The sequence below is a fragment of the Lepisosteus platostomus genome, chromosome 4, assembly GCF_059453375.1.
Source record: "Lepisosteus platostomus isolate fLepPlt1 chromosome 4, fLepPlt1.hap1, whole genome shotgun sequence".
NCBI lineage: Eukaryota > Metazoa > Chordata > Actinopteri > Semionotiformes > Lepisosteidae > Lepisosteus > Lepisosteus platostomus.
The window spans coordinates 51,024,928-51,052,345 of NC_142614.1; the positions used below are offsets into that span (position 1 = coordinate 51,024,928).

Here is a 27,418-nt window from a genome sequence, read left to right on the forward strand (position 1 = left end):
GAGTGCTTCATTTAAATAAATAAATATATATATATGTGTATGCATATACTGTATAAGCTATAAATTCTGTCAACATGATCTAAATTCTTTGCTTTGTTGTGCAGGCAGTATAAATATAGGCCCGCCACGACTTCCTGACCATCACCCTGTAAGTGTTCAAATTGTTAACTCTAACTTCATCTTCTTTTTATTTTATGGCTGTGCTTTTGTGTTGGTGTGCATTTTCAATACAGTAACACTTACGTTTACTATAAACTCATTTTTCAAATCAGCGCAATTGTTTCCTGTTTGTCCCGTTCATTAATACCAACATATACAAAACATTCTTAAGTGATGCCTTAAATGAGGTAGTGCTTTGTGAAAGCCCACGTGGAACATGTAAAAAATGATCAAGAACTTGAGTGCTTTTCCGGTCTTGTTTGTGCATGCTACTGTCCACAGCAATGTTTTCTTTTTGCGTTCCCCTGTTTCAGCTTTTGCGTATTATTTTCGCATCGTCCAGTGTTTACAATTTAATGCTATAATTATGTAGACCAACAGAACTTATGTAAGCAGTACACACCAGAATTAGTGAGCTGATAATCAAAAGCTATTGCCTTAAGAAATGTGCAAGCCTCTCCCCCAAAGACTTGTACAAGACCAAAGTCTCCATTATGTTCATTATACAGGTTAGACTTTAAAACTTTAATCTAAACTTTAATAAACCAGTCTAAGATCTCATACTTCCCTGTCCATGTTTTACTTTTAAAATATTTGCATGATCATTCACATTATAAGCTGCAAAGCCAAAGCTACTGTACCGTATATGTTATTGATGTATTTACATCTGCTTCATTTTGTGCTGTGGGTTTTGTCCGAGTTGCATCTTCTGTAAACTGACACCCTGACTTTAATACGGCAGGTCTCTGTCAAGCATTGTCTAATGTATCAATGTAACATGAAGGGTCTCCATATTTTTTGGTACAATTGCACTTCATGGGATATCATGTGGCCTGAAATACAGAAAGATGTCTGTCAGTGTCCCCGACACCAGATATAAGTATTAACCTATATATTAGTATTCTGCCAAGTTCATTTTTACATCAGCTAAAATAATGACTTGTGAAAAAATTAACTACATTATGTTTTCAAACTTATCGATTTGACCCTGATGCTTGTGATTGTGTTCGACTACTATGATAAAACCAAAAGCAGTATTGCCCCAAACCTTCCCCTCAACAATAGTTGAAGTACAGTATTTGTCAATCACAAGATCAACTCCTCTGCGCAACTTTTAAACATATTGAATGAACAGTTTATGTTTATTAAAAAAAAACATTTTTAGTAAAACAGGCTGTTACGTAAGCAATATGTATAATAATGTGCAATTAAATTAGATCACACCCTACTGTACCTTCCATTGCATGGTTTATTGTGCACATGAAATCAATCCAATGTAACCAATAATTCACAAATGTTATCAAAATGATGTTTCGCCAGTTTTATTGATCATGATGTTGTAAAATACATGCATCTATCTAAGACTGTAAGATATGTACCATTATTCCAGAAAAAGGAATAGATGATAAAACAATGTTAAAATGGATGTACAGTAGAACTTTCGAGAATTTGATTCAATAACCACCAATTGGTGATTGAATGTAAACTTTTTGATCTGTCAATGTGTGCAAAGCATAACTGCAATATGTTGTTTTGGGTATTTGAAAAATGCTTCCTCATATGAAATTGACTTTCAAGCTCTTTCTGGATTAAGGGAAGTCCCTAGTGATAAAGTACCAGCTTTGTGTTCCTGGAAAATGAAGTAGAAAGAACAAGATCACTGCTGTTGAAACACAGGAAACACACATACACTAGTTCAGACCAAGATAAAGACTGACTTTACAACACAGAATTGTTAACAATAGGTTTATGACAATTAATAGAAATAGAAATAGAAACAAATATAGTTGACTGAAAACATTGACCTTGTTTTTGATTTGAAAGTTCCAGCAAAGACATTGTCATATTCAAACAAGAATCGAATGTGAAAGATAAATTGCCTAATAAATAAAACATATATTAATTTCCTGAAAATAACCTAAAGTAATCCTTTTAGTAACCAAATGAATACCTTTGTTGCATATGAAGCCATCATTTACTTTCATTTTTAAAATGTTTCTTAGTTTTTCTAGATTTTTTAAAATCTGTCCTCATAAATTATTGTACAGAATGACCATAATATTTCAAAGAAATATCAGATGAAAACTGAAAGCAAAATAAACAACCAAAATGCTTTCAGATATTTAAAGTTAAATTATGCAAATTGATAACAGTTCAAACAGTTCATGTCTGGAGTACATTGTGTATTATATTATATATTATATTATCTATTATATTCAGTAATGACCACATTCTGTATTTATGCAGAAAAGAACTGTTTACTTGAAAATCTTAAAAATGAAAAAGATGAATATAGAATCAACCATGCAAGTCCTCTATTTATAACAAGGTGCTTCTGTAGTTCCCTCTTCTGATCATTCTGTGCCATTGCCATACTTGTACAGTACTAACAAAGTTAGGTTTTTAGATGTCAATCATTGTGATATTTTATTGCAATACTATTTTTTATTTATTTTCATATTTATCCATGGCAGGTTCGGTATTGTATATTGTGTTAACATCGATTAGTCATTTCTTCAAACCAGAGGACTCAACGTTTAAACTATGCAGAAGTGCATTTGAAATTCAGAACAGGAGACTCTTTTCACAAAGGAACAAGCCACACAGCCCTGTTGTAAAAAATGATGACCTGGCCTCTTGAAAGATAAGATTAGTTAGCTTCTAGCTACCAAACAGGCTAACTGGGCAGAAAGGCATCCTCGCATTTCCACCCTTTCTTTTTTTCTTATGCATTTACATGACTAGATGACTATTTCAAGATTTCATTTCTATCATTTCTAGTTGGTGCAGGTTTCATCATTCATCTCTATTTAATGAAAAAAAGATAACTAACCATTTCAAATGCTAAAGATAGAAAGCATCAGATGTTGAGATCTTCAGCTATGTTGACCACAATCGAATGGTTTTATTTGCATTTGAAAACAAGGACATCTTTCTTGTATAACGTTTCACTGTCACTGATTAAGGACAGATACCCACCGATAAGTATGGATACTAGGTTTTGCGGACATTTTTCCATTGCATGTATAACCTACAGACGTGATTTCGAAAGTTCTTAGAATGTTTGAATGGTATGAAGATAGCTTAAAGTCTAACAGGATACTGTCTACACTATAGGGAAAATTTGTTCTTGCTAGCAGCCACCAATATTTATGTAGAATGCAGGTATTTTACTGTATGTGTAGAACGTGAAATTTATTTAGAAATGTATAATCAAGTGCAAACAATAATTTGAAATTATCTTTTTTTTTCATTAGATTTGAAAATATATATTTTTTTTAAATGTAAGACATAAAGAACTTCTTTCATTTCAAACTCTTGCGATGGTTGGACAGTAGTTCGGTAGGTTGGATAGTAAATACAGGTTTAATGATTACTTAAACTTCAATTATTTTAATAATGTTACCAGAACTCAGATTTATATTATGGAGCATTATGAGCAGTAAAACTACTGCATACAACGAATAGGGTAAAATATAGGGTAAAGTAGGGTAAGAATATTATTCATGTACTGTAAAATGCAGTACTCTTGAATGACAAAGAACCTTTCACAATTTATCAAATGTATTGAAGCTTTAATTCAAAAGCATTAGTGTTCCAAAACAAGAAAAAATGAGAAAACAGCAAACAATGTGGATATCTAATCATTCTCCAAGAAACTGGCACAGCATTTATCTTCTACAAACATCTTGTGTTGTGAAGAGATTTTATGCTGATGTTTCATTTTTTTAGTTTTTTCGGAAAATAACATTTTCCTCTTTGAAATTGTGGTTTCCAGAGAGGTGCCACAGGTGGGATTATCTCCAGAATCAAATCCATCACAAAGACTGGCAGCAGAAAGGTGCACAAACACACAGTTCTACCCCTTTGTTTTATCCCACTGTGAGAGTGGTAGGAGATACATGCAAATAACTAACACAATCTGACATTTTACTAATGTGTGGTTTGCTACTAACAAAGTTTTGGAGCAGCTGTTATGATTCCTATTTTTCTGATCTGTTTACATGCATCCAACTTTTGTATATTGAAATTGGAAGGGTCCTGCAACATTTATAGGTGAATTGAAATGACCTGACCAACGTGCCGTTCACTGAATTTCTTAAAATTCTACAACTCAGAAGCTCAAAATACCACTCAGTCTGAAGAAGCAGTGAATAATGAACACCTGATATGGCTATTCTCTAGCCATATGAATTATACCAAGTCGGAAGCACGAACAGTATTTTAAGACAAACTTGCAGCTTTAGGAAAATAAACACTTGTGTCCTTTTTTTTTTCTAAACTCTGTGCTGTAAAATTTTAAAAAAGTTTTTTTATGTTGTTCTGGTTAGAAATTATAGCTGTCTGCCATTTTCATGCAACACAGTGAGCTTTATAAGAATCAGCTGCATGTCCGACCATTACTTCTCACTGTATTTTTTGGTAGAGAACATTGTTTCATTGTTAGTTGATTGTTATCAAAATGCTTCTAAAATGCTTATAAATATATGTACAGTGTACATTATACACTGTATAATATATTAACTTTATACAGTCCTTTCCAGGAGTTAGCAAAGGTCCCAATCCACAATATCTAGGACTAGTGATCTAAGACAAAAAGCAAGACCAGCTCCATTCAGGACTGTAGATTGTTAGTGGTGTTAGTGGACCAGTAGGGGGAACTCTTCACTCTGGACCAGAATTTCAAAGCCAATGATGAGACTGGTCAATAGACAGCTTGGTAAATAATTTTCAAAGAGTAAGGCACTTTTCAAAAGCCAGGGTACTATTTATGCCGGTGTCCTGCCTTGATTCCACTTACAGAACTCACAACATGTCTTAATTAAAAGTGCCTTTAATTCAATTGCTGAAGAGAGCTCTCTGTCTTCCTCATGAGCTGTTATGTAATGACTGGATCATAATCACTTTAGTGGTGGGTTGAGTGGTTCTTTTCATTATGTAGTGTATAAATATAGTATGTGTTTATACACGTACTGTATATGCACTCTATAATGTTGTGGGATGCTTTAGGATGAGAACCTCAATAGAAATTCAAGGGAGATAAAAAATATAAGACTAAGGGTTATTTCTTTGCTGCCCTCCAGTGGTCATGTAAGTGTATATTCTGTTTTTTGTGGTTGAATTGAATTATACTGTAGCTTGGTCGGGTCTTTTTAATTCACCCACAAATTATGTGGAGCTCAAGCTTCTCTCATTTTAAATAAAATAGTTATAAAATATATACTATACAGTATATTCCAAATCGCAAATCAAACACAAAAGCTATCATTATGGAGTTCTTCAATGGCACTGGCGTGTGCATGTTATCTTTTACAAAAGTATGCTAATTACAAAAGAAATAATTAATTTTAGTTAATTATATATAATATATGTATAATTACAGTACCTAGCTCCATTGTTACTTTTTCTGGAGATTAATCACCTGTCCATACAAACACCCTTCAACTTTTATTTCCATATCTTTTTAGACTGAAAAGCGTCTTATTATAGCATTCAAGTATAAATGATCTAAATTGTTCTTGTACATCCAAGGAAATGCAATTAAATTTTGAATTTATGGTATTTTGATCTAAAATTTGTTCTGATAGATATTACCGCCGGCATATATACATGTACATATATATACACAGTACTGTATTTGTGTAAGTATAGGTTCTAGCTTTTTTAAAGAACCGTATTTTCAAAATTGTGTAACATGGAGCAACAAAAATGATGGACATACAAACACGGGGAAGATATTTCCCTGGACAATGGCTGTGGACACCAAACATGCAGTTGTGTTATTAGATTTGTCATGTTTGCAGTCCATCATGGATGTACTGTAACATACAGTTGCAGTCATATTGAGATAACATGGCATCTTTTGGAACCTGTACTGTTGTCTGTTATAGACCATGGCAACATGTTATAATGATTTGGACTGCAAGTGAACCAGATTGTGTTCTATGGTGCACACTTTTTACAATGTTATTGTTTTAATAGATTCTATCAGTTTGTAGTTACCATATACAGTACTGTATATGGTGTATAATATGTACATGTATATGTACAGTACAGTATGTTGTCAGTCATTTAATCAGTGTTCTGTATGTCACAATCCACAAGGAAAGAAACATACAGATTAAAATTGAATTGAATAAAAATATAATCTAGATGTATTGCTTCACATTTTATGAATGATTTTACCCTACTGGTATAGTGTTGCTTTGCCATTGCAAAGCTCTATAGGACGTTTGCTGTCTACCAATGAAAATAAGGAAAAATGCTTTACAATACAGAAAGAGTGTTTGTACTGTGTCGTCTACCAATTAATTTGTCTCTTTAAGGTTGTGCGGCTTACTCCAGAAACTAAATAATCATCCAGCTCAGTTTTGTTTTGTCTGAAATCTTTTGAAGATTTCAGCTCCTTTTATTTAATTGTTTCTCCCTTCATTCGGGTGAGTCAAGATCTCGACACCTTCAGGGCACTTTATTGAAACCTCAAAGATCTTTTCTTTACTTGAGTGAGACACGTGATTTCTGATCACCTTTATCTGATCATCAGGCTACACTAACCTGAGGTGATAAATATTGCATCTTATGGTGACCCAAAGCATTAAAAACTATATTGTAACTAAAAGCTTTTAGTGGATACTGAAATTTAAGTCCCGAGACAGGGGAATTGGACTACTAGGGCGCTTGTAAAATTAAATTTGAAATAACCGTTGTAATGTGAGAAAACAAGAATTTAGCCAAAGTCAATGTCTCCTTAAAAGGGATATTGAGAGAGTCGCATAGTTTATCCAGATGGTACAGTATATGGAACTATTTTTGAGTGCAAATTTCTAAGGACTCCAGTTCACGTGCCTTGGAAATGAAATCAAAGGAAATGAGGCTTGACAATCCTGTCTGAAAAATTCAAACTCTGCTTTAATGCTTGCAAATTGTGCATTTAATCATTCATGCAATATTTATTCTGAGCTCCCTTCGTAATCATGCTTGGTGTGCCTTGTACTTAATGACTTCTCATGCATTTATACAGGCTGCCACTGCTCACCAAAATACTTATGAACCTAGTGTGGCAAGAAATAAAACCAAAGGTAAGTGAAGGAAGTCTTTAATTAAATACATTAAGGATTTAATTAAGTATACTATAGATTTAATTAAAGTTTAGTATCAGAATAGCATTTCGTGTACATTATAGTATAAACTAAAACTTTTTTTTTCCTTGAACACAAAAAATCTGTCCCATTCTTTCAGTTTTCTGAAATTAAGTTTTTTTGGATTATCATTTATTCAGTTACACAAAACTACATTGCCTATGCTTGGGATTTATCCCAATGATTCCAAATAATTTTAGCTCAGAATATGAGAGAGTTCAGAGATTGATACATGTGCAGAAATAAATGTTTTAATTACACCCACTACCATTTTAATCATGGTAAAACACATTACTTTCCTCAGTATAGTTTCATATATTGACCTGTGTTTTTTTTTTCAATGAAGCAGTACTTTCTCCAGAGGCAATGCCTATGGACACAAGTGTTTATGAAAGTCCCTATGCAGACCCTGAAGAACTGAAACCAAAAACAGTTCACCTGGACCGCAAACAGCTCTTTTTGGAAGATGGGGAGCTTGGTTCTGGAAACTTTGGAAAAGTTATTAAAGGAATTTATAAAATGACAAAGTAAGCACTTAATAGAAAATAGTGGGAGTGAATAGTGAACAACTTAAGTGTATTTTAATTACATATTTAAGAAATGGAGGCAGCATGGTGGCTCAATGTTTAGCATTGTTACCTCACAGTGCTGGGGCCCTGGGTTCAATTCCTAAGGAGTTATCTGCTTGAAGTTTGTATTCAAAATACATAACCAATGCATGTAAAATACCACTTATGCAAAGTTAATACTATGATCAAAGAGGAAGCTGGCTGCATTATTCATGCACATAGATTAATTTATCTAAGTGATATTGTAGTCCACCAGAGATTAGTCCACAATCTGTTACGAAGTACATCTCTGAACATACTCAATACAAAAACAAATTTGCTGGTTTAACGGCAATGTCAATAAAATACAAGCTATAACTTCACCACTTAGGCACTGAAAGTGTCCAAGACACGCCTCAAATAGAAAGTTTTGTTTGTCCATAATTTGCAATAAATTTGCTCTTTCCAGAAAATAAATTCAATATGATCTGTTGAACACTACACATCATGACAACCTTCTTTTGAGCCCGGCATGGACTGATGTTAATAAATTCCTTTTTCCCAAACAATGTGGAAAATTCTCTGACTTAGAGAATTCTGATGAATGTAAACATTCATCTCCTTGTTCAAAACATACAACCACATACAGTGTTGTACACTTAATGAGCCATTAACTCAGATGTTTCAAATTAAATTTGAACTCTCCTTTCAGGTTTGGAGCTGTGTTAATTTAATCTTTTTTTCTTGACTAAGGAATGTTTTTTGGTTGGCATTTCTAATCTATTCGGACTACAAGAAGAGTGTGAAACAGTGGGTGTGCACCTTGCCTTCATGGTTTTACCAAACCAACCCAAAGCACCTTGTATTGTGTTGGACAAGATCTATTGTGATGGACATAGACAATGCTGAAAAGCCAAAGCCCTCACTAGTCATGTCTACAATGCATTAACTACGTACTGTATACTGAGATGTTAGAATACAAACCCATTGTATTTACAAAGTTCCTCATGAGTAATTCAAAGATTTTTGGCAAACTGTAAAGCCTGTCCAACCCTTTCTTCCACCCTGTTTACCAGGACTGAAAAACCTGTAGCTGTTAAAATCCTGAAGAATGATGACAATGACCCAGCTGTGAAGGAGGAGATGCTTCGAGAAGCCAACGTGATGCAGCAGCTGGACAATCCTTACATTGTGCGAATGATTGGAATCTGCGATGCTGAAAACCTGATGCTGGTTATGGAACTAGCAGAACTGGGACCTCTTAACAAATATCTGCAGAAACACAAGTATACACAGTATAATACCATCATTTATTCATATAGGAAACCACTATTGTCATTTTACCCATTTTTATCAAAGACGAGGAAATGACCAAATGGTTTTAATGTCTGTCACATGAATTTCTTTAAGTTTTATTTTCCTCTGCCCAAGTAATGCGAACAAGTTAATCAACACTTGTTGATTAAATCAACACCCAAACATGTTTCCCTCTGATGTTTTTTTAATAGTGCTCTATCTTACAACTTCTTTTTAATTTTTGTTATTTAGGTCACTACTTACCTTAGGTAGTAAAATATTAAATATTATCTTCAGTATTATTCAGAACATTCTTTTTAAGACGGGGTCAGTAAAAGGACAAAAGCATGGGGGAACTACTTTTAATGTCGTTTATTAGTTAAAAGACATCATTGTAATTAGCATAATTACATTAGCATGTTCAGCGTGCATTCTTCCATTCTTAACACATCTCCCTATGGTAAACATTTTCCAAAAGGTTTTGAACACATACAGTATGTTTTCTCACGAAAATACTGTATTTTATTTCAAATCATTTAATTTATAGAATGGTATTCTAGTATAGGACTGTAAAAAGAATGTTTTTAACCATATGTTTCTTCACATCTGCAGGCACATTACTGTGAGAAATATCACAGAATTAGTCCACCAGGTATCTATGGGAATGAAGTACCTCGAAGATAACAACTTTGTTCACAGAGATTTAGCTGCCAGGAATGTGCTTTTGGTCACTCAGCACTACGCGAAAATCAGTGACTTCGGACTGTCCAAAGCATTAGCAGCAGAAGAGAACTATTACAAAGTAAGTTGCACAGAAGCAAATCTAGAATTTAAGTGTAATAAAACAGGACTTCATTCTTACTTTATTTTTAGTTTGGGAGGAGCTTAAACGTCAACCTCACCTGTTTCTGCTCCTCTGTACATAAATATCATTTCTCCCTTCACCACATCTCCACCCTTGCAGTAGCTCACTGGTTCTTTCCTGTAAAGTGCATCAACAGCCAGGCCAGTTACACCAAATAAACTTTAAACACTTTGATGTCTTGTGACCCTGATTTACACATGGGAAATATACTGAAACTGATTTTCTAATACGCTGTTGTCCTCACTTGGTCTTTTTTGGCCATGTTTTGCTTGAATGTGGGTGCAGAAAACTGTCATATCGTCTTCATTACACTACATACGATAACAACATGTCTAATAAGTACTGTATATGGGATAATAAAATAAAATGTTCAGAAAATTGCTTAATGGTGTCTTTCATCACCTGACTTCTCTTTACCCAGACTCTGCTACTGCTGCTCTTTTTACAAACCGTTATGAATATTGGAGTACCTGTAGTGTCATTTGCATAAATGCATGTTGTTACAGTATGTCGTGTTTTGTAGTGTTTATACACTTTAGGTCATATGACAGTATTATGTACCCCATTCAACCATTACTTGATTTTTTATGGTCTAGCTCCTTGGTTAGAACACAAGCATAGAATTAATTTTTGTAAGTAGTGTGCAGTAGTGGTTAGGGATGCTAGAAGATAATGGGTTCAAATCCGAGGTGGCTCATTCCTTTTGTACGCTTGAGCCAGGTTGCTTCAGTAGGAATGAGCAGAACAAGCAAAAACAAATATGTATTAATCAGCTTCAAAAACTTGTTGGTCAATTATACTGTACATATTAATCTGACATATCTGTCTTAATATTAAAAATATTAAAATGTATGCTAACATTACATATAATTAAAAATTAATCCAAATGAAAGAAAACAGGATCCTTGAAGAATGGCACATCACATCTACAGTACTGCACATCAAAAAGCCAAAAACGTCAGTTATACTGATTCTTGCTTCTGAATTGAAGATGAATGGAAATTTAAAACCAGTGCTGCCATTGCTTTGGAACCAAAAAACATACTTGCTTTATATTCAATAATGTTTCTTTTTATTTTGCTTTTAGGCCAAAACTCATGGAAAATGGCCGGTGAAGTGGTATGCTCCAGAATGCATTAATTTCTTCAAGTTTTCCAGCAAAAGTGACGTATGGAGCTTTGGTGTTTTGATGTGGGAAGCATACTCCTATGGACAGAAGCCATACAAAGTAAGACATCAGCACACAAACCTTCTGAAGTATAACCTGTTAGCTGAGGTGTAAAGTGTTTTTTCTAATGCCTAATGATTATGACAAATGAACCAATTGTCTGTGTTTTAACACATTTACAGAGAAGAAAGATGCCTGTGTTGAAAGAGCCAAAACTGTATGCCAATGTAATAGTACACAAATTCTTATATCACTATCAACTCTGTGGCTCTGAATCAATCAGATTGTTTAAAGTAATACATTGATTAGCTTGAATCATAACATCACATAATTAGCATACAGAATCTGTTAAACCTGGAGATGGAACATGCTTTGAAAACATAATCCAAAACATTTCAAATGTGTTTTTTTATTTTATTTCCTTGCAAATGCTGAAATATTTTCATCCAACCAGTGTCTCTCATTGTATAGTACATTGTGAAACTGTCCATTGGCCAAGACGTATATAACACAGTTTGAAGTTACCTCTATACACATAATTGAATCTTTGAAATATTTTCTAAAGAATGCACAGTTACTTTTTCAAACTGAGTGATACGTAGAAATTTAAACAAACCTCTTGGGGTTGCAAGATAATAGCATTTCTGCTCTGCTCATCAGTCCAAATTTGTAATTAAATAACAAGACTTGTGTACCACATTGCTGAACTGTATACAGTATGAATAGTGAATGTGTTTACTGTAAGTCCATGTTCTGTTGTAAAACTATTTTGGAGAAGAATATGTAAATACTTTATAATTTAGTAATAAGCTGCTTTTTAAGCAGTTTTAGGTTAATTATTTAAGAAAACAAACATTTTTACTCTTCTTCTAACAAATAGTAACAGAACATTGTTCATAAAGGGTGATGGTTCCTGCAATGGTAAGGATGGTTAGGGAGATGACCAAAAATAGTGCCACAGCTGCAAAATGTACTAGAACATCTGTCAGTCACAGCTGTCACATCTGTCACAGCTCAGGCAAGAATTGTATCACTGATGTGAAAAGGTCAGTTTTCAGATTTATGGCTTCTTGTGTTACCTATTGAATCTATAGTTATCACAAGACAGATACCCTTATTTGTTATGAATAGCTTTCTTTTAATGAAATGGGGTAAACAAGATTTTCCACTTCACATGTCACAATGAAGATTAATCTTTCTCCTTAAAAAAAAACAAGTACATTTTTCCAACAACACAAATTTCAAATCAAATTGTTTGTCTAAACACGATCATATTCATCTCAGTTGAGCTTTGCATGATTTAAATAGTAAGATTGTTTAAAATTTGAAAATACTGAATATTGTAACGCATATGGCCGACAGGTAAGATGGCTTACCAGAGCGGTGACGTCGCCGCCCTTCCCTGTAATAGCAGGACCACAGGCCCTGGGCTGTGGAGAGATCTTTCTTTAGCTCACGGGGCTGGGTCCCTGTTGAGTGACGCGGGAGTCCCGGGTTCGGGCCCCTGACGGTGGGGGACCGACCTAATGCGGCAAGGGCGCCCGCCTGAACCCCCGTTGCGTTACAATATAAATCAGTTGGACATTTTTTTTTTATTTCTTAACAAATAGGCAGGCGCATAACCTTAATGACTTAACACATATTTTTATTGAAATATAAAACTATACCCAGTCTGTTTACAAGTTTCTACTAAATTTCTCTATTACTGTATGTGGGATGAGAAGAACATCGTCCTTTTTCAACTCCCTTATAAACGTTTATAAATGTTTGTTATTGCTATGATTCTGTTTAAGCTTATTAAACAGAATATACTATACACTACATTTTCAAAATCCCTTTACATGTTCTGGGCAGTACATCCATTCTATACCTGCGAGAAACCGCTGTGTCTAATTCAAGGTTGCAAGTTGCAATATATTCTTATTTCCGTCAATTTATTAACATGCAAAAAAATAACTGCAAAATAACTGCAACTAAATAACTAATTGTTCTGCGGGGGTTGCAGGGGATGAAAGGAAACGAAGTTTTGCAAATGATTGAACATGGAGATAGGATGGAAGCACCTGCTGAGTGCCCGTCTGAAGTTTATGACATCATGCGCAAGTGCTGGACCTATAAGTGAGTCAAAGTTTTCCTTTAAAATCTAAACATTCTAATGCTGCCTTCTCTGACATTAGAGTTTATATGAAGAGCTATAACTTTTAATGAAAACTGTGCTTAGCAATAAATAACAACAAAGAATTATGAGCTATTTTGATTCTGCTTAGAATGCAAATGCATGAGGAGATTTACAGGACAAGAGAATTGTTGAAATTGTGAACTCAATCTGTCTGTGTTCCTCACTAGCAGCTCATTCTGCAGAAAATTATTTTTATTTGCATGACTGAAATTGGTTAAACTGTAGCCAGAGATCTATCATTAATGACTAAAACAACCTGTGTTCTAGATGCTGTTCATTTAAAAACACAAAGACAATCAAAGTTCTAGAAAACCACATATTTTCTTTCCAACCTAACCAACAGAGGTCGCACAGAAACAAGGGGATCAACCACAATCTTAGCCCCATATCTCCCTGTTAAAGCCTCAAATAAAAACTGCTCCCACCTGGGTGGGATTCCCCTTGGCCAGACCTGACAAAATGTCAGCCAAACTATTACCAAACCTTAACTTACTACTAAAAACGTCTACACAATGAATTGGCTTTATCACTCTGTTCTCCTCCCCAGTGATAGCTGGTGTGTGGTGAGCGTACTGTGCTCACTATGTGGTGTGGGATGGCTCCTTGACCTTCACTCTGTCACCTTAGCACTGACATACTCCTTCCCCTCTCCCCACTGTATGTTCACTATTTAGCTCAAGTGCTTTTAGTGGTTGCCAGTCTCTTGACACTTTGTCCCTTAACAGACATCAGCATTCTCCTGCCTTTCCTTCTCCACTTACTGACACGGTTAGGGGAAAAGGGAATATCAATGCAATAATTTAATATTAACAAATGATGTCATCTTCATGTACTGTATATGTGCGGAGTTACTTATACCTCTGTATAGATACAGTACAAAATGATAAGAACCACAGTCAAATAAATTCACATAATCAAAAGGATGAAGGAGTTCACTCCAGCAAGCATGTATGTTGATTTAATGGTTAAATCACATTTGTACGTTTGAAATGTTAAATCACGTTTGTAATGTTTTGTTTACTTCTCTTTGCAGGACTGACGAGAGACCTGGATTTCACGCTGTTGAAGGAAGGCTAAGAGATTACTACTATGATATTTCACAATGATAACATTTTCTGGGGTTGTATAGGTAGCTTAATAACTGTGCCATTTTTAGAAATATTATAAGATTTACTGGCACTTGACATCTTTATTTTATTGTTTTTAGAAATCTCTGTTGCTCGGTATGGCCCAGTTTTTTCAAAAAAAGTGACAATTTTTAGCAATTTATCCCATACATTTTTATCTAATCAAACATTTAACAGAACTGTAGAAGGCATATACTGTATTGCAGTAAAAAAAAAAACTTGTAACAGAAGCTGAAAGGATCTCAAAGTGTGTAATTCACTTTCCAGTAAACTATGAATTCTGTTATTCTGTGTGCTTAATTCAGCTCCAGCTTTTTAATGGCAAACAATTATATGACGTGTTGTTTTTATTATTACAGAGCAATTTTGACATCATCTGTTGTCCTTAATTATCTAACTTTATCAGATTTATATATACAGTAAATGATAATATAAATAATAAATTTATCATTTATTTATATTATATGAACATTATTTTTTCTCTTTTTGATTGGTTTTAGGGACAGCAAACAAGGAACACTTGAATTAATTTATTTAAACCAAAAGGGTTTTTTTGCATTCCTGCCCAAAAATACATTTGCATTATTTAATAAGCTGGAATTGAAAAAAATGACTTGTTGTGAATTGATATTTACTCATTTCTTTTGCCTTGCCCATCATTTATGAAGAAATAAATATACATTTTGAATAACAGATATCTTGTTTCTATACATTAGGATTCTACACCAAATGTGTATATTATCTGTGCATAATCAGATATCCTTCAGTGCAAAAGATTGTTATAAATATTTCAACAGTAATTTAATTTTCATTATTAATAGGTACATTATGTCTACACATTTTTTGTGATGGCAACCTGCACAATCATTCTTCCTCTGTTCTAGGAGTAGTTAATCCAGGACAAGAATAACCGTAATGTGTGTCATTCTACTTTCCGTTTGTTACAAAATGGTTATGGACTTCCAATATAATTGGTGCAATATAATTGTTCAAAGTTGCATTGTAGAGATGCCATCCCTTTTAATTTCAATAGTTCTTTCTTTCCTGTTCAAACCTGACAAAATAACACCCACATCCCAAAGGGAGACAATTATAAAACTTAAAAAGCATCTTCATGTAGAAATATTATGCAGGAACATTTATAACACATTTAAGAAGTAAAAAGGATAGTTGCTCATTATGGACAATATGCCTCGTAATGTCAGTGAGTGTTCATCTTTGTAGTAGTCATTTTAATTAGGCAGAGGACTTGTCTTCTGTTGAAAAGGAACACATGCTAATATCAAGTCAGTTCTCCAAGAGATAAAGTGTAGTTTTGTTGTAAATATGTTCATTATTGGCTAAAAGAAGATACAACTAGTTTACGTTTTACTATCTTAAGGAGATTTTTTACTAAGCCACTTTTTTATTATAATCCAGCACATTGAAAGAATACTTACATTGTTGAAAAGTGAATGTTATTTTCCATTTACAGTATGTTACCTTGACATTTTTATGATAATGTTAATGAGAATGTTAGTTTGATTCCTATACAGAAAGTGTTAAATTAATATTTAAATATTTCAAAAATACATTTTGACCATAAAGGCAAATTGTTTTGAATTCATTGTAAAAAAAGACTGAATGTTTTCACGTTAGTATGGCTATTTTGTTAAATAAGTAACTGCAGAGGTTATGCTTTTTGTTACACTGTAGGAGTTTATTAAATAACAATTAAAAACTGTATTACTGACTGTTTTTATTTCCACTCTATTGAAATACGTAGAATATTTTCTACAATTTTGATCACTATGGTACAAGAAATGTATTTCTGCTCTGATTTCACTCCAGAAAAGAGAAACCAGAAACATTTTCGGACCTAAAGGTATGTCTAACATTGACAGTGCTGAAAGAAAATAAGCCTATTAGTCTTGAACAGAACACTAGAAGAGGACCAGGTTCAAGTATTCAAATTTCTCAAGGCATTGACTGCTTTAGAATTAACAGAAAAACACAAACCAAAGGACTAAAGTAGAAACTACATTAAAGTGGATTTAAAAGAAAGAACGAGAGGCACAAAAGGTTACTTAGCCTTACGGATGAAGCTGATAATTAGGCTGCCTTCAAGAAAAGGCTGGATAAGGATGTCAGATCAATAGACTACTAACTCCCAAACAGTCCAAAAGGCCTCTTGTGATTTGTAATCTTTCCTACAGTATGTTCTTAGTTAAAGTTGAATTGATTAACATGAATTAAAAATCGTATTGAGTTTATATTGGAGTAGAAAAATGTTCAGCCTTAAAATAACAATATCAAACGTGGCCTTAAGTTATAGTCATCATCATTATTGTACCTCGACTCTTTTCTCTCTCCAGTTTTGGAGCTTGAATACACCATGATATTTTGCAGACTTGGAGTCTTTAAAAAATGTGTGTCCTTTCATATTTAATCTTCCAATTGTAAAAGGTACAATCAATAGGCTGGTTTCGAATTGATAATAGGTGGATATGTAACCTGGAAACAAGAGGCAGTACTGTAAAATTTTCCGTTTAAAAAGAAACTTTGCACTGGATCAGTGCAAACTGGATCAGTTGCATCATAGAAATAGTTTTAAAACACGTAACATGGTATATTTTATAGTCGAAGGTATGGGCAAGGAGAGTTTCCATCTTTCTTTTTCTCAATAACCTTGTAGTCCAGTGTAAGGTATTGTTAAGGCAAGGTCTAACCTATCTAACACAGGACAATGTACTGTATATCCTTGATTGAACGCCAGTGATACATACAAATACTTTTTTTAGTTACAATTGAGATCTGAAAACAATTACAAGCACTTTCAGGACTTTTCATATTAAGCATGTTTCATATTTAAATACCAATATTTGAAATAGTTTAGTAGTATTTAAAAAATGACCTTAAGCAATAACATAATTAAATTAAAATTTATAGAGGTAAAAGGTATTCTTTTTCTATTATATTTCTTATTTTATTACCATTAAGAATAAGCACAACCACTCAGACACCCATTAAACACATAATGGGAGGGATGGGAGATATTTTCGCTTTTGAGATACTTCCTAACTTTCTGAGCAATGCTATTACAACTTGAATACACCAGATGGCATTACATTCTCATCCTTGATGTAGTACTGTACATTATTTTAAGCATGCATTGGATTTAGCAGGATTTAAAATGTTTATTGGATGATGTATCAAAGCACAAATCCTGCTGGATCTTTGAGAAACTTTGTGTACAGAGCTGTAAGAGGAGCTGTTGTGGAGGTACGAAATGCTGTGGGCTGACAACAGTATGTGTGTTGTCCATAATAAAAGAGTGTGTTAATGGCATGATGTTTTGGCAAAAATATTGAATGACTTCTCCACTAAAACTATGAGGCTTAACGAAGGAACATTTGCTATACATCAGGTAGGCTGACTGCTAAGGCTGTTCACTGCATGTTGTTGTCATAAAGATACCCTATTTATCCATTCATTTGCTAACTGCTTCTTCCAATTCAGGGTCATAGCCAGACCCTATCACATAGCCAGACCCGATCACAGCAAGCTCTGGGAGTAAAGATGGATAAACCCAGGACCTAGGTTCTCAGGAGTGACTCAGAAGTTTCAAAAATCTATTTTGAAACCAGTGAAAATACAGTTCTGAACAATACAAATGAACAATGTTAGTTCATGTCCAAAATTTGGATTTGCTCAGGACAATGAATTAGTCGCATGGCTTGCCCACCACATTGGATTTGTTCTAAAAGAAAATGTTTTCTGAATGCAACTAGCCAATTAGTATAGAACATCAACAAGGGCGTGCTACTTTAAAAAAGCAGGTGAGCAGGTGAATTTTATATCCATATCTTTGCATGAGCTGTTATACAAAGCTGACGAGTCACATAATTACAACATCTACATATTGCCAGCAGCCATATCACCATGCAACTCACAAATGGCAGCCCACTGAAGCTCAGCAGGTGTGAGCCTGGTCAGTACCTGGATGGGAGACCTCCTGGGAAAAACTAAGGTTGCTGCTGGAAGAGGTGTTAGTGGGGCCTGCAAGAGGTGCTCACCCTACAGTCTGTGTGGGTCCTAATGCCCCAGTATAGTGATGGGGACGCTATACTGTAAACAGGCGCAATCCTTTGGATGAGACATAAAACCCAGGTCCTGACTCTGTGGGCATTAAAAATCTCAGGTCGTCTCTTGAAAAGAGTAGGGGTGTAACCCCGGCATTCTGGCCAAATTTCCCATTGTCCCTTACCAACCATGGCCTCCTAATAATCCCCATCTATGAATTGGCTTCATTACTCTGCTCTCCTGGGAAAAAAATGGGAAATTTGGCCATTCAGAGTAACACCCCTATTCTTTTAAAAAATTATCCTAGGATTTTTAATGACCACAGAGAGCCAGGACCTCAGATTTACGTCTCATCCGAAAGATGGTGCCTATTTAACATGGTCGTTCTGTAACAAATATAGGAAGTCATCAATCTACTAACATCCTTGTCCATGACAAGATACATTATACTATGTTTATGACTATATTTGTCATCTACTGTATCTGTGACTGTATCTATGTGTGACTATAACTGTTTGTATATATCTATGACTATGCATGTCGGTTTGGTTTTGATCACTGCCTATATTTAACCATTTCAAAGTGTGTATTGGTGTGTATCTGTGTACATTCAGTCCAGATTGAAAACCCAGAGCTAAGAATTAATCTAGTCTCCTGTTATCACTCCTGTAGAAAGCTTGTTTAAAAATATTAATGTGCGATTAAAGTAAGTGGCTGGGTTGACCACAGCATCTCATCTAAGTCAAAATGGTCATACTCATCTTAAAAAAATAACCTGTTCATCCTCGTGTAAAATCCCCAGATGTATTGTGTGAAATTGAGGAACAGAATAATATTGTCCATTTTCATGTGGAAATACTTTGCATATTTCCCCTCTTTTGTGAAATAATTGACTTTCTTTCTTTTATTCAGATCAGCCTTTTTTCATTCCTACCTGTTTTTGTCTTAAAAGAATGTAAGTGGCAATGAGAGAGGAACTGCAGGCTCCTGTGTACTGAGTCACTGAGTTTCACTGCATCTCCTGAAACAGATGAAGGATTGATTTTTATACGGTATATCTTTTAAATAACACCAAGATAATCTCATAATTATTGCAATCATTATATTTTAGTTATCTTTTGCCTGTACTTTCTGTGTAACCCAATGGTTACTCGAAGCACTGATGACCTTGCATCTGTAAAAAGTTGTTTGTGTTTAAAAGCTGCCTTTGTTAACAGTATGTCTTTGTAATTCTGGCATAATGTGTAGACTGCAGGTAGAAACAAATTAAGTTTTTGATAACAGAAAGATGAGAATGGAAAGTCATTTACTGTAGCTGCTGGAAGAGGGGGTTGTGTGGGAAAGAGAATTGTAACTTCTGTTATCTGGCTATTAAGAAAGCTCTGCCAGGGGAAACTCACAGAGAAGGAAAAAGATAAAACTTTTTTCCTCCTCTCATGTTGCTGTGCCTTAACTTCAGCTGAAATAAAGACATGATGATCACTTCATCTCTGTAGCCTGGACTCTGATTCTTTTACCAGTCTCTCACCCATCTTTCTTCACAATCTTTTTAATATTTATTGTCTGCCTGGCCCTGTTACTCCATTCAGCATCGTGCCTTTATGCATCCCTGTACCTCCATTTGCCTGGTCTGTCAGGAAGTTCCCATCAGTGTACAGTATATCCAGAGCCTCCATGTATCCAACCCATACCTCCGTACAACCCCTGGCACTTCCTGCCTCAATGCACATTGGTGTCACTATGCACCCCATCCATGCCTTTGTATTTGACCTTATTACTTCAGCATCCCAGCTGGATGTCTGTGCACTCCTGTATATTGTGTGCCTAAACATGTTCTGTGTGTCTTGGTGCACCTCTTTGTATATTACATGCTTCCCTGTTCTCTATGAACTTCACTGCTTTTGTCTTCCTTTTTATTGGACAGGTTTTTTCACTTCTCTTCACATATTTTCTCTAAGACCTACACATACACAGCCCAAGCTACCCGCTGTGGCTTCCTACAGTACATCTCATCCATATTTTCATCACAGAGCCACCCTTCCTCCATACCAAGCTCCCAGTCCCTTCATCTGTGGCAACATGAAAAAAGATACAATAAAGAGATACAGCCGCACACTCCGTAACAAACACTGGCATTCCCTTTCTGCCCTTCAGAACCAGCAGAAACTGTTTCACCTCTTTTGGAGAAAGACCTTGAAAGCCTAGGCTTGTTCTACTTCGAAGTGTCTGAGGATAGGAGTTTGAGTACCCAGCTGTCCATGATCAAAAGTCCATAATAACTACGAAGTGTCCCTTCAAAGTGGCATCCATGATGAGCTCTGAGCTCCCTGTCCTGGATGTATCTCCATTACCCAAAGACATCTTGGCACTCATGGGCAGGTCCATGGTGAACTTTGGAGGGCCAGTACTCCAGTGCCTGCCTTCCCAGTGGAGCAGAAGCATGGACAATACTAATTCCCCCCTTTTTGGCATGTTACATTAAAAAAGGGTGAATGAGCAGGTGAGTTTCATATGCATGTCTTTGCATATGCTGTTATACAAAGCTGATGAGTCACTTGATTACATTATCTATGAATGTAAAACAAATAAAAAAGGAAAACAAGAGTTACAGATTAGGGGTGAATGCTATTATTCTGAAGCGGTAATGAATGGAGTTTCACAGGGACCTGATTTATATCATACTGTACTTATATACTGTATGATCTAAATTTTGGTATAGTTAGAATACTAGTCAAATGTTTCCACAAAATAGTAGTTTTATCTAACATTGTAAGAGCAAGTTTTATACAGTATATACAGTACAGTAGGTAGCCAAAATATAAACTAAAAATATAAAATAGCTTAAAAACCAGTCTATGTTATGCTAGCCACATTTTAATTTGTTTTAATTTACATATGGAAATTGTGATGGAATAATAAAAAAGGAAAGATCACTAATTGCAAAACACAAATCAGGAAGCTTCAGATGTAAATGTATCCAGCCATCTAAGCACAGACAGTTTATATATTTATGATAAATTCATCTTATGGCTGGCTTATTATGAAACTAAATACTTCCCTGTGCTTTTCCTTAGCCCAACCTTTTAGTCGTGATTTAAAAAGTGAGACAATCATTTCTACCCATTGGTCATTGAAGAAAATAGAACACTGAGAAAGAAGGATCAGATCAGAACCACAAATTGTTTCCGGCAGCTCTCTTCCCGGAAGCAGGTCTCCCACTACCGCACACTACAGCTATCCTGCCAGAGCAGGTGCCCTTCTGAAGTGGTTATTTGGTATATTCTATGTTGGGTCAAACCTTTGAGAAAAAAATGGTGTGGGTGAACAGTTTGCTTCTTTAAATGACTTGGGCGTGTCTGTTACTTTATCTTCAAGTTACTCCAAAGCCAAGGCAAACAAAGTGGCTAATCAGCAAAGAAAAGCAAGTGAGATGTGCCCTTATTTCCATGCTGCGTCAGACAGATTATCTAAATTACATAAGTGACTATGCAATTTTGGTTAGGTCAGTTTGCCCAACTGTTGCATAATCCTGAAAATAATCCAACGAGCTGTCAATGCGGGAAGAAATGATTTGGTGTCTTGAAAAACTTTAAACTTCACAGACACTACCTTTGAAGATGCTTTATAAACCTGTTTTAACTTGTGTCCACAAGTCGTACACTCCAGCAATAAATAGTGGTACATTTTTTGAGCAACCACCTCACATAATCAGAAACTTGACAATTTACGAGTGATTGATATTGCCCAACAACATAAACATGGAGGTGTGTGTTTCTGTGTTTGTCCGGCAATGGGGTGACATCCAATTCAGGGTGTATCCTGCCTTTTACCCATTGCTTCCTGGGACAAGCTCCAGCTCCCAAGTGACCCTACAGTAATTTGGATTAAGAAGTTAGAAAATGGATGGATAATGATGGAGGTGTGGAGGGATTTGTCATTGTGCCTACTGTAGTTGTTCTGTTTTACTTAGAAGCATACACAGCAACACGCAAGATGGGGAATAGTATATTGGAATGTTAACACACCAAGAAAAGTAAAGAAATAAAAGGATAGATCAGCGATGATATATAATTCATTTTGCATCAATTGGAGAATGGTAAGAAATTGTAACTTACTGAGCCCAGTGAACAATAACGTTTTACACCACAGGATTGTTAGGTAATGAAAGAAAGTCTAGAATTTACAAAACTCAGGAAGATGGATGGGTGATCTTCATTACACTTCATGAAAAATATAGAACATCTGTATGTGAATATTTGAATATTTCTTGTGTTATTGAAGCTCAAGTCGTCTGTCAATACGTCATCAAAAACAAATGTCAGCTTAGATGTTATAAAAGAAAAAAATATAAACTATGAAGACAAAACAATTATTTTAAGAATTATAAAATAGAAAAATAAAAAATAATACTGTATAACAAAAGTATTGAAAACTTAAAAATTAAGGTGTCTAATATCTTTAATCATTTTCCAGGACTTTTTCAGTCTGCAGTATTTCTTCAAGAATACTGTAAAATATTAAATTGAATTATTTTTGTTTGTCCTTATACAGTATATACTGAGTACCAGATTGAATCGATGGATATCTCTGGAATTACTTACAGCTAAACTTTGAGTAAACTTTTTACTCAGACACAAAAAAATGTCCGCTGCATGATCACAGCATATTGTACACATCATCTTTTATCATATGTAACAAGCAAAGGTTTATTCCAGGCTGAAAAGAGAAGAAAGGAAACACAACGTTCCGGCTGTGGAGCTTTCTTCAGGTGTAAGGCTCCACAACGGAAATGTTGTGTTTCCTTTCTTCTCTTTTCAACATGGATTAAACCTTTACTTGTTCCTTTGCAGCCCTCGCATGCTGACGCAGCTACCTACAGTACTTGATCTGTTATCATGTGTTATGTTTACTATTTCTCATCTATCCATGTATCCATTTCTACTGCTTTTTTTCCCCAATACTGGGTCAGAGGGTGCCAAATCCCAGCAAGTGTAATAAGTGTACTGTCAGGGAGGACTGGACTTCGGTGGATTGGGATCCTATGATTAGGAAGGTTAGGAGTAGAGGAAGGTTAGGAAAGTTAGGAGTAGAGACAGGATGCGTAGATGTGGTCGAGTACTAACACTGGGGTCCAAAATCCGGGAAGGGGTCGAGGGTTCATCGGTACCAATTCGGGAGGTGAAGATGTAGTCGAGAACAAGAGCTGGGGTCCAAAATCCGGGAAGGCGTCAAGGGTTCGTTGGTACCAAATCGGGAGGTGAAGACGTAGTCGGAGGGAAGCGTTGAGTCAAAATGCCATTTTTGCGGGTAGGGAACACATGAATACAGAGCTCAGGGAGGAGACCTCAATCATGAACAAGGAAAGGAAGACTAGTGAGGGTTTAAATAGTGCTGAGAAGATTGGTGCGTGAACGTTTAGGGAGAGAAGAGCTCGTGGGAATGTGGGAGCGCTTACATGCGTGAGTGTGATTCGTGACATGTACAGTACTGCAGGAATACCCTGGACAGGACACCAGTCTATCACAAGGCACACACAGACAAAAGAAAGCATGCACTCACATCACGGTCAATTTTCTCAGAATCTAGTTAACCTACCAGTATGTTTTTGGACTCTGGGTGTAAACTGGAGCACCTGCAGGAAACCCATGTGAACATGGGGAAAACATAGAAACTCCAAGCAGAAAGCACCCCAGGAATTGCACCCAGTGCAGGATCCTAGTGCTGTGAGACAGTAATGCTAATCACTTTGCCACCATACCGTCCTACTATTAATTTTAATCATCAGGATTCTCTTTTCTTTATTCTAAAATATTATTTCTCCCTGTATTATGGTAGCTGTGTGTTTATGTGATAGAATTCAGTACGCTGTAAATATGCCACATATGCAGTTAAAGGAATAATACATTCTTCCTACAAATGTTATATGACATGTCATTAAGTAAAAGTTGTTTAACTTTGTCTGTAAATACTGTTAACTGTGGTTCAGGAAAACAACACAATAAAACAAAGAGTATTCTGGTCTGCCCAATGTGGTTTTGTAAGAAAAAGACTATCTTATACTAAACAATAGAGAGGTATTGAATGTGAAAGTGAAAAGAACTGCTCTTTAGTTTTAATTGCAACCATCAGTTTAGTGGAGGTAATTTATCATAACAAAAAAGGCTTCATTTACTGTATGCCCTTCAAGCACAAAGATAACTAGAGCATCATTCTTGGATTTGCAGTATTCAGACCTTTACATAGTTTTCACATTTTGTTGCTTTAAAGCTTTGTCATTACATTTTAAATAATCAATTCATGTTTTTTATCACTGACAGCTCACTTCACACATTCAAATCAAAAACAAAAATAAAAAAATCAATACATATTAATAATATATTACATAAGATATGGAGGTATGTGAAGTGAGTGAGGAAGATGTGCTCAACAGAGACAAGTGGAGAAGAGCAACCAAAGCAGCTGACCCCAGGACAGTCTGGGACTAAGGCTGTGAAAAAGAAGAAGAAGAAGAAGAATACATATTAATATGGAATAAAATAAAATGGGAAAAAAACTTGCTGTGGGAAACATTAATTAATATAGGTGCACAATATTACCTTAACAAGCCACACAATTAGCTGAATGGCTTCTGCCTGTGTCTAATAATGGTGAGTAAAATGACTTCAGAATAAAAACACCTGTTCCTGTGAAGTTCATTAGTCAGGTAGTGAATTTCAAGCAAAGACTCATATCATGAAGACTAAGCAGTTTTCAGTGCAAGCAAGCAAGCAAGCAAGCAAGCAAGCAAGCACGCAAGGGATAAAGTCATTGAAAAGCACAAGTTAGGAGAAGGGTACAAAAGACAATGAAGTCTTTGAATATCCCTGTGAGTGCAGCCTATTCCATCATCAAGAACTCTAAAGTGCCATTTTAAAAAAATAAGCCATCTTAAAACCTACAGTAAATGAAGTTTGCAACAAAGCACCTGAGATCAAACCAAACTGGAATTTACTAATCTAAATGCCAAACATTACGTTTGGTACAGACTCAACACAATACATTTCCCAGTTGGTGCTTTCCCAGCAGCCAAATATGGTGGTGGCAGTATTAAGCTGAGGGGATACTTCTTGAAAACGTTTGACCAAATCTGCCATGATGAATGGGCAAAAAATTGTACTAAGTAGGTGGACAAAGTTGGTAGAAACGTATCCAAAAATATTTGTGAAATATATGTGTAATCAGCATAGTTCTTTAGTTTTTGCTGATACTGTATATACAGTGCTTTAACTTACCTAAACCTTAGAAGTCTTCAGTTTGAGAATTTAGCTTTTGAATCAAATATTCATTTTAAACAGATGTTAGCATTTAGCATTGTCTTGTAATTTTACAAAATGGTATACCCTTGGAAATGCCTGAATACTTTTGAAAGCCTCTATCCTGTATGTAACAGGGTTATATTTGGTTATGAACAGAATTAAGTCATAATCTAAAACTATAATCATCTAGTAAAAGTGCACAACATAAATTTGTTCTAACAGCTTATTTCAGACTGTCTAAATTTTCACAAAAATCAAATGGGAAAAATAATTCTATTCTTCACATCCCATTTGTCTCATAAATTTGTAAGTGCCTTTTCAATTTTTGATTGCCCTAAAAGACAAAAATGCTTCCAAATTTTGCAAACATAATGTGTACTACAGGTATATGTATTGAATATCTGAATTGAATTTCTGTTTCCCTATTAGCTGAATTTAATGCAATGAAGCTACTGCAATCAAGATTCAAAGGCATGTTAGCTAAGCGACAGTAGTGATAGATCCAAAACAAAGCAGGCAAGACAACTTTGAAGAAAGTGGAATAAAATCTCAATACAAATATGTTCCAAAATATTTTTTTTCAATCTGGTGATTCTTTGTTACATGATGTCTAAGAAATGCACTATATATTTCAAATGTCTTTAAAACAAGCATCTGGTTTACTGGATGTCAACCACAATTCACTTAGGATGTTTCCACGAACCTGACCAACGGAAGAGTCCGCCTTTTTCTCAGGTTAGAAAGAGCATTTTTTTACGCAACCTTTTGTGGTGAGGATCCACTGGCCTGGTATCTGGGACATCTGCCGGAAACAAGCTACCCTTTGTGGGAGTTTACACTCATCTCAGCTGGCCCCAGTGTGCCGCTAGCTGAAGCCACAACCTAGGTCTGTTCATTAGGTCTGGTCAGAAAATAGCAGCCTGGTTTGAGGTGATATCAAGCCTTGTGTTTCCATCTCAGCCAAATATTGTGTGAGAAGACAAAAAATTAACAACCAAATCCTATCTCTGTACAAAAAAAAAGTTGCTAAGGCCGGAGAGCTGCACCTCGTGCTTGTGGTGGAAGAAGGTCTCGGATCTTGCCACCTGTTACTCCTTGTTATAGGATATTTTTGTTCGTTGTCAACAGTAATGCACTTTTTTTTTCTAGAACGGTTCAACTGCCACTTTCAGCTTCTGGTTTCTTTATGGCGAGGAGATATAAATAATCTTTATCACTGGCAAAAATCTAAGTTCTCATCATTTAGATTATGAATCAATTTAAGATTGAGTGAAAATATATTGATTAAAGTAAGAATAAGTAAATTGAAATACCTATTGGCAGAGTGATAAGAGTATATTTGTGCTCAAATTAGGGTTAATTGTCAATAATGCACCTGAAGACAAGAGTTATTGAGAACAAAACACATGAAATATCACTGCAGATTTAATTTTTTTGTGAAGTGCATTAAACACAGTGTTCTGAAAGTATATCTTAATAGCATTGTATTTTAAACCGTAAAAAATGAATTTCTTAATGAATAATACATATTTCTGGATTAAGTTTATGTTGGATGTTTTATTTTTTCCAGCTTTAATACA

The 27,418-nt window shown here is 35.2% G+C and overlaps 1 protein-coding gene across 4 annotated transcripts in view; it reads left to right on the forward strand.

The window, feature by feature from the left end:
* Positions 1–16,206, forward strand: part of syk (spleen tyrosine kinase) — a 52,733-nt gene extending 36,527 nt beyond the window's left edge. Inside the window, exons 6-14 of one of the 4 annotated variants that reach the window (XM_088629803.1) lie at positions 105–148; positions 3,938–4,000; positions 7,181–7,238; positions 7,645–7,825; positions 8,923–9,132; positions 9,755–9,944; positions 11,095–11,235; positions 13,181–13,293; positions 14,388–16,206. In XM_088629803.1, the coding sequence (XP_088485929.1) occupies positions 105–148; positions 3,938–4,000; positions 7,181–7,238; positions 7,645–7,825; positions 8,923–9,132; positions 9,755–9,944; positions 11,095–11,235; positions 13,181–13,293; positions 14,388–14,460 (1,073 nt within the window). In that variant the 3' untranslated portion in view covers positions 14,461–16,206. The remainder of the gene's footprint in view (positions 1–104; positions 149–3,937; positions 4,001–7,180; positions 7,239–7,644; positions 7,826–8,922; positions 9,133–9,754; positions 9,945–11,094; positions 11,236–13,180; positions 13,294–14,387) is intronic. The other 3 variants (XM_088629804.1, XM_088629805.1, XM_088629806.1) reach the window with 3 other exon arrangements.
* The last annotated feature ends 11,212 nt before the right edge of the window (positions 16,207–27,418 follow it).